Source organism: Acomys russatus, chromosome 8 (assembly GCF_903995435.1).
Source record: "Acomys russatus chromosome 8, mAcoRus1.1, whole genome shotgun sequence".
NCBI lineage: Eukaryota > Metazoa > Chordata > Mammalia > Rodentia > Muridae > Acomys > Acomys russatus.
Genome location: NC_067144.1, coordinates 17355044 through 17370549, shown reverse-complemented (window position 1 = coordinate 17370549; position 15506 = coordinate 17355044). Strand labels below are relative to the sequence as shown.

Here is a 15506-nt window from a genome sequence, read left to right as displayed (position 1 = left end):
CTGGTTTTGATAAAGTCACAGCCATCTCTTGATGTGCTAATAAAGCTAGCAGTTTAGAATTAATATTTTGAATACCTCTGCAACTACACAGAGTAGCTGTGTTTAACATGAGTCTGTACTGAGCAGTGGTGGTGCACACCTTTGCTCTCAGCTCTCAGGAGGCAGAGCAAGCACATCTCTGACTTTGAGGCCAGCCTGGTCTACAAAGTGAGCTCCAGTTCAGTCAGGGCTACAGAGAGAAACCTTGTCTCCAAGAAACAAAAAAAAACCAAAATCAAAACAAAACAAAAAGATGAATCTGCATGTGCTCTGGGTGGGACATTCCCTATTGTCTGCTCAGCAGCACCCACGCCTGAGCCAAGGGCAAGCGGCTTGGTGCACCACAGTGGTCCAGACGCCACTCTGAGGTGGCACTTCCACTTGCACATCAACTTTGCAGATGTTTCCTAGGAACCTACCACTGCCAGTCTAGTCCACACAACAGTCTTGGTGGCAGTTTTTTGCTTTTTGTTTTTCTTTTAAAGACAAGGTCTTGTTGTGTAGCCCAGGCAGCACCAAATTCAAAGCAATCCTGTTCCAGTCTCCTAAGTGCTGGAATTGCAGGTGTGTATCACATACTTGGCTTTAAGCCTGACTCTGCGTGTATATAAAAGGACAAAGCTCTACAGAACCCAGACAACGATCACGGACTTCAAGGTGGCAGAAGCACACTCTGGAAGGCACTGTTGTAAAGCACTGCAGCCGTCCCTGCATCAGCATTAGCAGTGGACAGTAATCACTTCAGACAGAAGGAAATGAGGGTAAGGGGTGCCCAGGTGGACTACAGCAGGGTGCTGTGTTCCTGGCAGTCTCCCCTGAGCTGCTGTCCAGTTTTGTTAGTGGAGTGTGGAGACCCCATTTGTGAGGATGCAGCCATGTTGTTCTCAGCCCAGGCCCTAAGCATCCTGAGAGTGGCTGCTGTCTCACTGGAGCTGCAGCTCAGACATGTGCTCACCTATAAAAATGGCTCAAGCATGATAGAAATAACATGAATTGCAAACATTCTTTTTCCCCCCCTGGTTTTTTGAGACAGGGTTTCTCTATGTAGCCTTGGCTGTCCTGGACTCGCTTTGTAGACCAGGCTGGCCTCGAATTCACAGAGATCCGTCTGCCTCTGCCTCCGCGAGTGCTGGGATTATAGGCATTGCCACCATGCCTGGCTTTTTTTTAAAAATTATTTTTATTTTATGTGCATTCATGTTTTAAATACATGTATGTTTGTGTGAAGGTGTTAGATTCCTTGAAACTGGAGTTACAGGCAGTTATAAGCTGCCATGTGGGTGCTGGGAATTGAACCCAGGTGCTCTGGAGGAGCAGTCAGTGTTCTTAACCACTGACCCATCGCTCTAGGATTCTAGCAGGGGCTCTGTTAGAGGCAGCACACATGGTAAGCATGGCAGCTCTCCTGAGATGCAGATTCTGGTCAGCTGCTTAGTGTGCACTGTCTTAAAAGGACACACTGGGCTCAGAGCGGTAGTCTGGGTCAACTCTTGTGTCTTTAAACTAAATGTCCAAACACTGGTAGAAATAATGTCAAGTTAAGACTTCAGGCCAGAGACCTGAGTGACAGGTACTCCAAATTAGAACAGCTATCAGTATTTTGTGGTGAGCAGCTGTTGAAAAAGGTCAGGCATTCTTTATTTCAAAACTGAAGTGTATCACAGTATAAAAAGATGGCCAGAGTTCTCTAGGGCAGATATGCCTTAACCTTTCCCATATGAGAAACAAGGCCACAGGCCACGAGGGAAGCGACTGAATGAGGAAGAGCGTGAAGGGAGAGAGAATGCTGACCCTCTCCCTGCTGGCCAGCCTTAATGCCCACCATGTGACGCACTGCCCCTGGGGACACCGGGTAGATAATGCACCTTCTCAAGTCAGACTCTGAAAGCACTCAGTGTGTCAGCGATTCGCTATGAGAAACAAGCTTCACCAAGCACAGGAAGGTGGAAGGCACCGGCTGCACTGTCAGCTATAGGGGAAGACGCGGTAATAAAGCACACAGAGAGTTAACATTAAAGCACAGTAAAATGCCACGAAACCCAGAAGCTGGACAGACAAAGAGACAAAGCTGGATTCTTCTGCATGTGCCCCAAGAGAAAGCAGAGTTTCAACAGTTCTTTTAACGCTGAGGTTTAGCTGAAGGATGTCGGAGGGGGAACAGAGATTGTCCTGTCCAAACGTGAGCAGGAAAGGAAAACAGAAAACAAAGTCAGTGCAGAAACTCTGAGACAGGTACAGAGCTCAGTAAAACCATGTTAGCCATAGTCAGACACACATCCTCGGCATTTTAGCATAAGAAAGTGCTGAAAAGCAAAAGTGTGGGCTCATCTATGCACACAGGACTGAGTGACAGAATGAAGCTCGCTTGTTGAAAGCTAGCCACGGGCACTAAGGGGACAATGGACAGAGCTAGCTTGTGGTTCAGGGCTGCTCGAGGCCTGAGAGTGGGGAGGTGAGTGGGAGGCCACCTCAACTCAATTCTCATTCTTCCTTTCTGCTGAGGAAGAGTAGGGCATAGCTGAGGATGCTGACTGGAGGGGGCTTCTCATGAAGCAGGGCAAACCACAGATGTTCAAAGACGGAGGAAGCCTTGTGAGGAGGGAGGTTTGGTTACTGTGGAGGAGTCAGGTGTGCTGACTCAGACCACCGCCAGATCAAGTCCATCATCCCTAGATCTAGGTCACTAGGTCCGCACAGTATGGAGGGAGCAGCTAAAGTCACCACTATAAAGTATTAGTGGTCTCAGCCTGGAACTACTGTTTAGTGGACTCCAAGCTTTTTTTAAAATGTAAAACATTTAATAAAGGCATAATATATATGCACAAACTCCTCTACCCAGAGGCTTTCTCAGGACCCTATTTTTTAGTGATTCTTTTGCAATTTGAGGGTGAGCTGGGAATGGAGTCTAGGAAAATGCTCTGCCATTGCTATATTCCCAGCCTGTTTTCCTCCAAAGTTTGACTTATTTTTGTCATTTACCTTTCATTTCTTTTGTCTGAAACAGGGTTTCATATTGCTCTATTGTCTCAAATTCACTATATAGCTGAAGATGATCTTGAACTCCAAATCCTACTGCCTACACTTCCCAAGTGGAAGGATTTCAGGCTGCTCCGCCACCGTGGACTCACAGTTCAATCTACACACACTTTTTAGTCATGCTGAAGCAATGGCCTTCATACTTATCTTCATTTAAAAAAATATTTTTATTTAATTTTAATTTATGTGCATTGGTGTGAGGGTGTCAGATCTCGGAGTTACAGACAGTTGTGAGCTGCCATGTGGGTGCTGGGAATTGAACCCAGGACCTTTAGAAAAGCAGACAGTGCTCTTAACCACTGAGCCAACTCTCCATCCCCTTATATTCATTTTTTAAAAATTATTTTTATGTACATTTGGTGTTTGGCCTACATATATATCTGTGTGAGGAAGTCGGATCCACTGAAATTTGAGTTACAGATAGTTGTGAGCTGCCACGTGGTTACTGGGAATTGAACCTGGGTCCTCTGGAAGAGCAGCCAATGCTCTCAACCACTGAGCCACCTCTCCAGCCCCTCATACTTATCTTCTCCGTGTCTGATATACCTAAATACTAAGATCTCTGTTTATAGTTTGGTTAGGACCAAAAGTAGGTGAGAACAAAGCAAGACTGAGAATGCTAGCTTGAAGCTGTCAATTTGTGTATTTGTTTCTTATCCTTCAATCTGTCCAGAAAAATGACCGATTTTTAGCGGAAGTAGCAGCAAAACTAGAACTCATCTGGAGCTTCTGGAGAAGTGGGTGGAAGGCAGAGGGGAGAAGGAACAGGTGGTTGGAGTGATGTCCACTTCCTCTTTCTGGCAGCGATGGGGGCGGGGTGTGGATGTAAAGAACCCCAGTCTAACCACTGTACTTTTTCTATCTCTGTATCTGCCTTCAGAAAGCTGAGCTCAGGTAGAATACCGGCTGGGCTGTAATGAACACTCGTAAGCCCTGCTTGGAAAATGCTGACTTAAACACATGCTTTAAAGTACAATGTTCTTATTTTTATGTTCTGCTGGCAACGGCCGTAACATTCTGAAGAAGCTCCCGGTTACAACCTTTACATCTGAGATGAGATGGCTCTGTAGAGCCTGGCAGGCAGCTTGGCTGGCTGGAAATGGTGCTGAGGAGAGCTCTTGGGCAGAGCCTGCACGCTGCTCTTTCTGTGCTTCCCATGTTCTGCACCAGTGCCAGCCACACTCTGGGTCAGAACACATGGTGTGGTACTGGAACATGCTAATGTGCACACATACAGATACCAGGCCTTTTACTGTGAACAGAATACATGTCAGCTCCTGAGAAAACATGCCAAATGGTCTCAGTATGTGTAAAAGGGCTTCACAAGCTTTTATAAAACAATGATATAAAATGAAAATGTCTAGTTTGAATTTGTCCATAAGAATTAAAAAAAAAAGTCTTACTTGAGTTTGGAAAAGAGGAAAAGCAAACCCACAACACAGCAGAAAAATAACAGCGGTCTAAAGAGCAGGTGTGGACTTGCTGGCAGGCGGGAACTGGTTTCTTCTCTACTCTGAACTGTGCGCAGCTGGAATACAGGTGCTCCTGGGTACATGCTCCTGTGGTCCCTGGCTCTTGGTCATTAAGAGCAGGATGGTGAGCTAGGTGAAAAGCATCACTGGGAAGCTATGAGGGTTAAACAGGGCATAACTTGGAGCAAAACTGGTGTTTCTGATAGGCCCAGGAGCCAATCCTGAATTTCTGATGGAAGAGGCTTGTGGTTTTCTCTCTGCAGACTAGATGAAACCAAGGCTTAGAGACTGGAGGATGTGGCTCAGTGGCAGAACATGTGGTCAGCAGAGCGTGTAGGAGGCCACAGCTACCATCTCCGGCAAGAAAATAAAATAAGAAAACAGAAACTGCCAACCACAGAACACAAGGTGTTGATCCTTTACACTGTTGTTCAGCATGGTGGTGTGCACCACAGTCCCAGTGCTGGAGACTGAGGTGGGAAGGGAGCCCACCCAGAGTTCTAAGACCAGCCTGAGCATAACGCTATGTCAAAAAGACTCTGTCCCTTATCTTCCAAAACTCAGGCCATCCTCAAGAATAAAGCCATTTTCAGCTGTTCTTCAAAAGGGCCACAGAAAGAGTGGGCAAACACTCCTTTTCTTATTAAAGCTATGACTAATGTTTAGTTACAGAATGACAGGAAACACAGTTAAACCATGTCTCCACATCCCTAATGCTGTGACCCTTTAATACAGTTCCTCATGTTGTGGTCACCCTCAAACATGGAGTTATTTCCATTGCTACTTCATAACTGTAATTTTGCTAGTTATGAACCATAATGTAAGTATCTGATATGCAGGTGGTCTCCCCGTGAAAAGATCATTTAACCCCTAAAGGGGTTGTGACCCACAGGCTGAGAATTGTCACAACAGAGATACACGGGGGCACTGCCTCCTTAGAACAGAGCACGTGCTTACAAGTGGTCTCCACTCTGCTGACTTCCAAAGGATACAGCTTGGTGGGAGACAGGAGGAAGCTGGATTAGGCCTCTGATTCGGTTAACAGGGCTATCATTTAGATTTCCTAGTTGTACAACTATATTATTTGCATAATTGACGTTAGCATCGGGGAAATTTGGGTGAAATATACATGAGAACTGTATTTTTGTAACATTTTGTGAAGGATAATATTATTGAAAATTAATATATATATATTTAGAATGTATTAAAAGTGTTTTTAAAAACCCTGAAGTGGGGCTAGAGAGATGGCTCAGCGGTTAAGAGCACTGGTTGCTCTTCCGGAGGTCCTGAGTTCAATTCCCAGCAACCACATGATGGCTCACAACCATCTGAAATGGAATCTGATCGCCTCTTCCAGTGTGCATGAAACAGCACTCATAAGCATAAAATAAATAAATCTTAAAAAAAAAAATACTCTGAAGCTAACAAAAGAATTTCCACTCTGAAAGGTATTTGTGGGAAAATATTCTGTTATATGTAGCTGTTCTTAGGTCAAACAGTGAGTGGGATGCTTAAGAAAACAGAACAATCATTTTTTACTTATTAGTTATAATACAATTATTTAAATCAACACTTAAGTTTCTTTAAAGATCTTGGAAATTTGGGAAACATGAAAGAATATTGCTGGAGAGAATACTGACAGTCTTGGAAAAACACATCGTGTTAGTAGTCATCAGCTTAGTTTGCAGCTACTCTTGGTAAGAACATTTACACACACACACACACACACACACACACACACACACACACACACACACACACACACACACACACCCGTTACCTGAGGTACACCGATTTTTCTGCAAGCATCTAGGAAGTTCTCCACATTTCGCCTGCACTTTGCCATTGTTAGTTTAGGCTGCAGTGAAGACAAGAAAAGAGGGAAACTGTGTTATCAACAAAGATTTAAAAATAAATACATAAAATTTAAAAATACTCTTGCCAGTTGCTTCATATGCTTACTGCTATGTACACTAGGGGCTCAGCAAACTTCTTCTTAAAGATCAAACAGTGAGTGCTAATCTCAAGAGCCACAGAACTGTTACCACTCCTCAATTCTGCCAGGACCATGAAAGCAGCCAGAAGGAGGAATAGACCAGTGTGGCTGCATTCCAGCAAAATGCTATCTACAGAAATAGGTGCTGACCTATGAGAGGAGTTTGCACCTTCCAATGTCTATATTTACTTTGGTTTAGTAAGGAAAGTGCTAAGAAGTTTGTTTTTTTTTTTTAAATTTGGAAATGAAATAACAAAAGAATATTGGAGTGAACATCAAGAAAGTAGTTCACTGTACAAACATGGCTACAATTAACAGTTTATTTTCTTTTGGTTTATTATTATTATTTTCATTTATTTGTTTAATCACTTTACAACCTTATCACAGCCCCTCCTTCCTCTCCTCCCAGTCCTGAGGTAGCATCTCTCTACATAGCCCTGGCTGGCTGAGACCTCATTGTGTAGACCAGGCTGGCCTCAAACTTGCAGAGATCTAACTGTGTCTGTCTTTCAAGTGTTAGGATTAAAGGTATGTGCTACCATGCCTAGTTCTATTTTTAAAATATTTTATTATTTTAAAGGTATGAGTGTTTTGTCTGCATGTATATCTGTATATCATGAACACACAGTGCCTGTAGAATCTAGGTGTTGGGTCCTTGGGAACTGGAGTTATGGACAGGTGCAAGCTGCCATGTGGGTGTTGGGGATTGAACCTGGTTTTCTGCAAGAACAGCCAGTGTTCTCAACAGTAGTACTAATTTTTTTGCAATTAACTCATTAGGTACTTTGGAAATTAAAGGTGTTTTTTTTTTTTTTTTTTTTTTTTTCTTTCTGAGACGCGGTTTCTCTGTATAGCCTTGGCTGTCCTGGACTCGCTTTGTAGACCAGGCTGGCCTCAAACTCACAGCAATCCAGCTGCCTCTGTCTCCCTGAGTGCTGGGATTGCAGGTGTGAGCCACCACTGCCTGGCTGGAAATTAAATTCATTCATTCATTCATTCTTTCTTTCTTTCTTAATTATGTATACAGTGCTCTGTCTGCATGCACACCTGCAGGCCAGAAGAAGGCACCAAATCACATTATAGATGGTTGTGAGCCACCATGTGGTTGCTGGGAATTGAACTCATGACCTCTGGAAGAGCAGTTAGTGCTCTTAACCTCTAAGCCATCGCTCCAGCACCCGGAAATTAAATTCTTAACAGTGGCTACAAAGCTACTTTACAAAAGGAGAAAGGTTGATGCAGGAAATTTCTTTAATTACTAATGAGTGAGATTACTTTTCTGTAAAGATCTCTAAAGACTAGAAATAAAGAGGCATCTCTAGTCTCAGCACTCAGGAGGCAGAGGTAGGTGAATCTCTGTGAGTTCAAGACCAGCTTGGTCTACAGAGTGAGTTCCAGGACAGCCAAGGCTACAAAGAGAAACTCTGTCTGGGGGCGGGGGGTGAGGGGAAGAGGTATCTCTTATCCTCTCAAAGTTTGTTTCTCACCTAGTTGGTTATCATGGAACAGTATGTAAGAAAAAATAGGAATTCCATATCCTAAAATGAGTTCAGGTATCCTGTATGGAAGGCAGATGTTTGCAGGGAGTTTGGCATACAGCTTTTTAAATTAGTAACTGCATGGACTCTTGTGTCATCTCTAGAAAACAAGACTTTACTTGTAAGATCTGAGTTTTCTGCAAACACGAAGCATAAGAAGAAACAAAATAAAAGCAGTGAAAGCACTGTAATTCTGACCAGACAGGCAGGGTGGGCTAGGGTCACCTTTGTCAGAAGAGATAAAAAGGCAACCAGTGAGACCTTAGGAAAGAGACTACTACCTCCCAGCTCTGATGGGACAACTTGTAAAGGATACGGAAAAAATAACTCTCAAGCTTCCTGGGAGGAGAGGGCTTACTTCATCGTACACTTCAGTCACCATCAGGGAAGCCAGGCAGGAACTCAAGGAGGACAGGAACCTTGAGTCAACACTGGCACAGAGACCATGGAGGAATTATATTTACACTGGCTCGCTCTCCATCCATGAATATCACTGTCCCCAGTAGGCTGGGCCCTTACAGCAAACATTAAATAAGAAAATGAGGCACAGACTTCCCTCCAGGACAATATAGTAGAGGTGTTTTCTCAATTGAGCTTCCTCTTCCCAGATGACCCTGGCTTGTGTCAAGTTGACAAAAAACAGACCAACACGGCTCCTGTTCTCACAAACACCAGATTCTTGGCTGAAAAGGTAGGTGGGAAGATGAACCATCACCATCTCCTGACAGATAGTGACAGAAAGCCCTGGGCTTCTCCACCTGCTCCTTCACACTGGCATTGGCTCTGCTGCTGCTGCCACCAGAAAAAAATGAAGGTGTGCACAGACACGCAGTGCTGGCCTCTTCAGCTCCAGAGACAGGTTAAGTTGAACTGAGAGGTGAGACAGCTGCTAGGAGGAGCAGCCACTGGGTAACTTTCACAGCAGCCCTGCAAATAAGGAGCATGCAGGGCCGTGTACTAAGACATACATGGAATGCTAGAATGAAGATGGTACAGGCAGGGAGATGGGAGCTCAAAGCCAGCCTAGGCTAAATGAGCAAAAACTAGCACTCAAGAGGTGGAGGAGGTGGAGTTCTGTGAGTTTGTAGCCAGATTGGTTTTATACAGTTCTAGGCCTGTCTCAAAATTAAAAAAAGCCTCAAGTCCAACCGGACAAACTGCTTCACTGTGGCTTATCTGTCTAGGCTGGACATTCTCTCTTCTCTTTCTGCTTCTCAGGGTTGGAAGCAAAAGCAAATATATTTTCTTCATCTTATGAGCAGTTCTTTTGACGTGGGCGAGACTTGTCAGGATCAAGGTCTGAGTTTAGGAGAGAAGGCTAAGCGGGAGAAGCAGCCATGAGCACTTTGTTTTACAAAAGAGGGAAGCCTACATTTCTGAAATACTCATGTTTATGGAAGAAAAGACTGACATAAAATTCGCTGTCTCTATAAGTTTTCCCAGCACTTCAAAGGGCATGCATGACATAAGATTTTTGCCAGCATAGTCTCTTATTTTTATAATGTAGAGCCTACAATGAATATGAGATCTGAACTGGAAAAAATAGGAGATAAATAATTAGTTCTGGAAATTTAAAATGATTCAAACACTTTTTTAAGGCATTGAAACTTTATTGGTTTTTCAAGATAGGATTTCTCTGTGTAGCCTTGGCTGTCCTGGACTCGCTTTGTAGACCAGGCTGGCCTTGAACTCACAACAATCCACCTGCCTCTGGCTCCCGAGTGCTAGGATTAAAGACGCCACCACACCTGATGCAACTTTATTATTTTTAAAGCAGGGTCTCATGTAGCACAAGCTGACTTCAAACTTGCTTTATAGCCCAGATTGGCTCCTGCTCTGCATGCTCAAACTCCTAAGTGCTTGGATAACAGGCATGACCCACTAAACCCAGCTTAAAACCTTTAGATAGCTTTTATTATTACCATCACTATGCGCATTTACACGGCATGTGGGTATGTGTGCTGCGGCACTCATGGAGGTCAGAGGACAGCTGTGGAGCTGGTTCACTCCTTCTCCTTTTATGTGGGGTCCAGGGATCACACTCTAGTGGCCAGGCTTGTGTGGCTAGCCCTCTACCTTTGAGCCGACTTACGAGCCCAAAATTTTATATTTGTTTTGTCTTTTTATGTTTGTTTGTTTTTGTTTTTGAGACAGGGTCTCGATATGTAGCCCTGGCTGGCCTGAGCTGACCAGGCTGGTCTTGAAGTCACAGAGATCTACCCGCCTCTGCTTCCCAAGTGGCAGGATTAAAGGAACGTAGCAAAATGTGGGGATGGAATGATGGGCTTGGTTCATAGCTCAAAGCCACCTCTAACTTCAGTTCCAGGAAATCCTGCATGCATATGCCGCACATAAACTCATCCAGACACACGTGTACAGGTGCGTGCGTGCACACCCCTCCCCCAATTTAAAAACCTTTTTCTTAAAATATAAGGAAACCCTTTTAACAGCATATCTAAAGCATTAATAAGCATATATAGTAAAACAAACTCATTTTAAGAAGGCTATTAAGGGCTGGAGAGATGGTTCAGAAGATGAGTGGATACTGTCCTTGCAGAGGACCAGAGTTCAACTCAGCACCCACATGGTAGCTCACAAGTACCTCTAAGTCCAGCTCTAGGGGACGTGACACCCTCTTCTAGACTCTGCCAGGACAGAGCTCATTTGTATAGACCCATATTCAGATATACACATATACATAATAAAAAAAGGAAGATGACTGAAAATGTAAACGGCAATGTCCAAAGGCCCTGATCCAACTTCTACAAGGAAGTGTATTCTCCAAGTTAGTGAGGCCGAACAGCTATCTGAATATAGCTTAATTTCTTACTGAGAACCAAAAAGAGGAAAATTAGCTAGTTTACCAATAGGGAAATATTCCTGGCTTGACCCCTGCCTGCCCACTTGAGAAGATGATGGATTTCTTTACTGTGGCCCTTGTTTGCCAACCCTTACTACTATTATACCACTGTTTTGTTTTAAAAATTTGTTTTTAGATTTATTTATTTGTTTCAGTGTTTTGCTCGTATGTGTACCACTTGTGTGCCTGGTGCCCACACAAGTCAGAAGAAGGCATCAGGTCCCCTGGAACTGGAGTTAAGGATGGTTGTGAGCCACCATGTGGGTGCTGGGAACCTAGCCCAGGTTCTCTGCAAGAGCAGTGCTCTTCATCTCTTTAGCCACTCTCCAGCCCCTATAGCACTGTTCTGTAAAGATGAATCTAAACTTTCTTCAAACAGTATGATATTGGATAAAATCTGATATTTAAAATGACTGCTTCATAAGTGACTGGCCTTTCAAGGAGAAAGCCTCTTAGTGACACATTTCAAGATTCCACAGGAGGTAAACAGTAAATGAACTCAAAGAGCAAACAGGGCAGCCAGTCTGCAGACACAAGTCATAAGCCTGGCTCCAGTCTGGGGCCAAGGGTCAGGTCAGCAAATTGCTAACTATAAATGGACAGAAAAGTACAAAGAGTCTTTTCTGCATGATCACTCTCCACTGCAAACCAGGCTCTGAGGCTTAGTGGACAGATCCTTTATTGGCTGCGCCATCTTGCCAGCCCTCCTTAGTGAAGTTCTAGCAGTGTGCATTGTACGGCTACTCCTACTGAACAATCATCAAGTACTTTCAAAATTTCCCCACTATTTACACTAATACAAACGTCTAACTCCTTTACATGTCTTAAGGCCTCTAAAACACAGCCTAGGCTTACCACTTAGCTCCATGCACGGTCATGTGCACCCTCTCACCCACCCTGTGTGTGATCTATTCTGAACAGCTGATTTCAGTTGCTAGCTGGCCAATTCTTATCCACACTTCATAACTGAATTAGTGCAACTTCTCCTCCAAAAGGCTTCACTGAATTCTCTAGGTAGTTAACTGGTCCCTTTTTGGTACCTGCATAGCACACTTCTTACACTCCTCTTCAATGTTCAATACATAAATTATTGTTTATGTATCTGCATTTTCTCTAGTCAAAGTGAGAACAGGAAGAAGGGGACTGGCTCCTTGCATCTGCATCGCTAGCTCCCAGCACAATGACCCACTGAGCTGAAAAGCTTCCGATGAACAGCCAATGCTGTCTGGGACTACAACTCACCACGGCTGGAGACGGAACATGAATGCTTGGGACAGATCGAGGCCGAACATGATTGGCCAAGTGGCAAAGCACAACACCGTCAGTGAGAGCTGCTCCAAGATCACAGGGCAAAGATACCTTTAACCGGTACTCAATATGCTGCAAGGACAGGAAATGTCATGCATCAACTGAAGAGTAATTATCAGATAGGACAGAGAGACAAGACAATGGGATATATCTAGCTAGAAATCCAGAAAAGGGCTGGAGTGATGGCTCAGCAGTTAAGAGCTCTGTCTGCTCTCTTCCAGAGGACCCGGGTTCAATTCCCAGCACCCACGTGGCAGCTCACACCTGTCTGTCTTATCAGTTCCAGAAGATCCAACAGTTGCACACAGACAGAGAGGCAGGCAAAGCACCGATGCACACTGAAACAAACAAACAAACAAACAAAAAACAAAACAAAACAAAAAAAGAAATCCAGAAAAAGCTGGACATGATGACATATGCCTGTAACCCCAGCATTCAGGATGCTGGGGCGACAGAAGAATTACAAGTTTAAGGCCAGTCTGGGGTGCTGCCCAGGGACACAAAAAAAGACCTTGTTTCAAAACAAAACAAACTCAACCCCCTCCAAACCCCCTATAGTCCCCAGTTTCCTTCTAACTCAAGCTGGTAATGCACAGAGACAGAAGCATGTATCACGCCCAGGTCACAGTGACAGAAGCATGTATCACACCCAGGTCACAGTGACAGAAGCATGTATCATGCCCAGGTCACAGTGACAGAAGCATGTATCACACCCAGGCCACAGAGACAGAAGCATGTATCACGCCAGGTCACAGAGACAGAAGCATGTATCACACCCAGGTCACAGAGACAGAAGCATGTATCACGCCCAGGTCACAGTGACAGAAGCATGTATCACGCCTAGGTCACAGTGACAGAAGCATGTATCACGCCCAGGTCACAGAGACAGAAGCATGTATCACACCCAGGTCACAGAGACAGAAGCCATGTATCACGCCAGGTCACAGAGATAGAAGCATGTATCACGCCCAGGTCACAGAGACAGAAGCATGTATCACACCCAGGTCACAGTGACAGAAGCATGTATCACGCCCAGGTCACAGAGACAGAAGCATGTATCACGCCCAGGTCACAGAGACAGAAGCATGTATCACGCCCAGGTCACAGAGACAGAAGCCATGTATCACACCCAGGTCACAGAGACAGAAGCATGTATCACGCCCAGGTCACAGAGACAGAAGCATGTATCACGCCCAGGTCACAGAGACAGAAGCATGTATCACGCCCAGATCACAGTGACAGAAGCATGTATCACGCCCAGGTCACAGAGATAGAAGCATGTATCACGCCCAGGTCACAGAGACAGAAGCCATGTATCACGCCCAGGTCACAGAGACAGAAGCATGTATCACACCCAGGTCACAGAGACAGAAGCATGTATCATGCCCAGGTCACAGAGACAGAAGCATGTATCACGCCCAGATCACAGTGGTACAAAAGCACAAAAGAAATGACTACAGTTTTGTGACTTAGGAAACCACCACGTCCTGGGATGGTAGTGTGTGCCTGTAATTCCAGACTAGAGAGGGACAGGGAGAAAAACCGAGAATTCAAGGTCAGCCTGAGTTACTATTGAGAATCTGTCTCCACAAACAATTAGATTCTTGTTCGAATCTGAAACAAAATAGCCAATCCTTCAACATGTACATTAAGTTCTCTCTAAGAAAGGTTCTCGCTATGTAGCACAGTCTGGTCTCAAACTGGTGATCATCCTGTTACCTCAGATTACTACTGAGTGGCTGTCCTTGTGGTACACCAGACCTGGCACTCACACACTGTAAGTGCTCTTCTTAGAGTGCCTTTTAATATGATGAAAAACAGATATGGGGAAAAAAGAAAAGGAACATGGCTATAAAGTGAACTTTTAGAGTTATTCATCTGATTTTCTCAATAAAAAGGTTAAAGGAATTTCCTCAATGGTGAAATCTGTTTTACACTCAGCACAAAGCACATACAGTGTGTGTACACAGTGGACACCACTGGCCTAATGAGCGTGTGGCCTAAGGCTGTGGACTACCAAAGTGCAAATGCGGAGATAAAGCACACACCTTCCGCAGCTGCTCTATTAGTTTCAGCTCTTCTTCTCTCTGTCTTGTTAAAGGATCTGAAGAGTCAGTCGCAGGTGCAGGAGACAGAAGGGGTGAAGCACGGCCTGCAACAGACACGAAGTGGGGAGGTCAATTGCCAACGCTAGGAAAAAATATTTGTCTGGCAGGTTTCCTTGCCAATACAACATTTTCTAGTTGCTGAACTTACATTTTAAAACCATTATCATTGGGGGTTGGAAAGATGGCTCAATGGTTAAAAGAACTTGTCTTTTATTGATCTTGTAGACAGAAGACCCAGCTTTGGCCAGGCATGGCTGCACACATCTTTAATCCCAGCACTTGGGAGGCCGAGACAGGTGGATCGCTGAGTTAATGACAGCCTGGTCTACAGAGTGAGTCCAAGACAGCTAGGACCACACAGAGAAACCCTGTCTCAAAAACCTAGAACATACAAAAAAATGATGACCCAGGTTTGGTTCCAGCACCACACGGTGGCTCATAAGCACCTGTCAGTCCAGCCCCAGGGATTCAATGCCTTATTCTGATCTCCTCGTGCATGTGATGGACAGACAGACAGGCATGCAAAACACCCCCACACATAAAGTAAAACAATAAAGGTTTTTAAAAAAATTATTCATTATGTATAAGGTGCTCTGCCTGCATGTACACCTGCAGGCCAGAAGAAGGCATCGGATCACATTATAGATGGTTGTGAGCCACCATGTGGTTTCTGGGAATTGAACTCAGGACCTCAGAACCTTTGGAAGAGCAGTCAATGCTCTTAACCTCTGAGCCGTCTCTCCAGTCCCAAAGGGTTTTCTTGTTTTTTGTTTTTAAAGCATCATTATTATAAGAAAATGGGCTTATTAAGTAAATTGGAAGGGGTAGTGGGCTAGACAAGTAGCTAAAGCACCAGTTGGAAATTTCAAGTAAACAATTATAATGGCAGAACAGTATTAACATTTTAGTTTGAGTTACATCCACTTACAAATGTTTTTATTGGAAAATACCACTTATATGGAAAATCACACAGTTCTAAACAGAGGCCAATAAATCATCCTCACCAAAAAAAAAAAAAAAAAAAAAAAAAAAAAAGGCTAAGTGCTGTAAGTGAGACTTACTCGTATCTCTAAGTCTCTTGCACATTCTCTGCCCATGGAACCCAAAGGTAACAATATCCCTTCCTTGAACACCATAGATTTATTTTGT

General features: G+C 44.2%; 1 protein-coding gene across 7 annotated transcripts in view; it reads right to left on the bottom strand.

Annotated features, from left to right (window-relative positions):
• Lrch3 (leucine rich repeats and calponin homology domain containing 3) overlaps positions 1-15506 on the bottom strand; it is a 110016-nt gene that overhangs the window by 1290 nt on the left and 93220 nt on the right. For 4 of the 7 annotated variants that reach the window (XM_051149804.1, XM_051149806.1, XM_051149808.1 and 1 more), the window contains 4 exons: positions 14298-14401; positions 12184-12321; positions 6328-6405; positions 1909-2208 (listed from right to left, as the gene is read on the bottom strand). In XM_051149804.1, coding sequence (XP_051005761.1) covers positions 2005-2208; positions 6328-6405; positions 12184-12321; positions 14298-14401 — 524 coding nt within the window. In that variant the 3' untranslated portion in view covers positions 1909-2004. Of the gene's footprint in view, positions 1-1908; positions 2209-6327; positions 6406-12183; positions 12322-14297; positions 14402-15506 lie in introns of those variants that run through there. The other 3 variants (XM_051149807.1, XM_051149811.1, XM_051149809.1) reach the window with 1 other exon arrangement.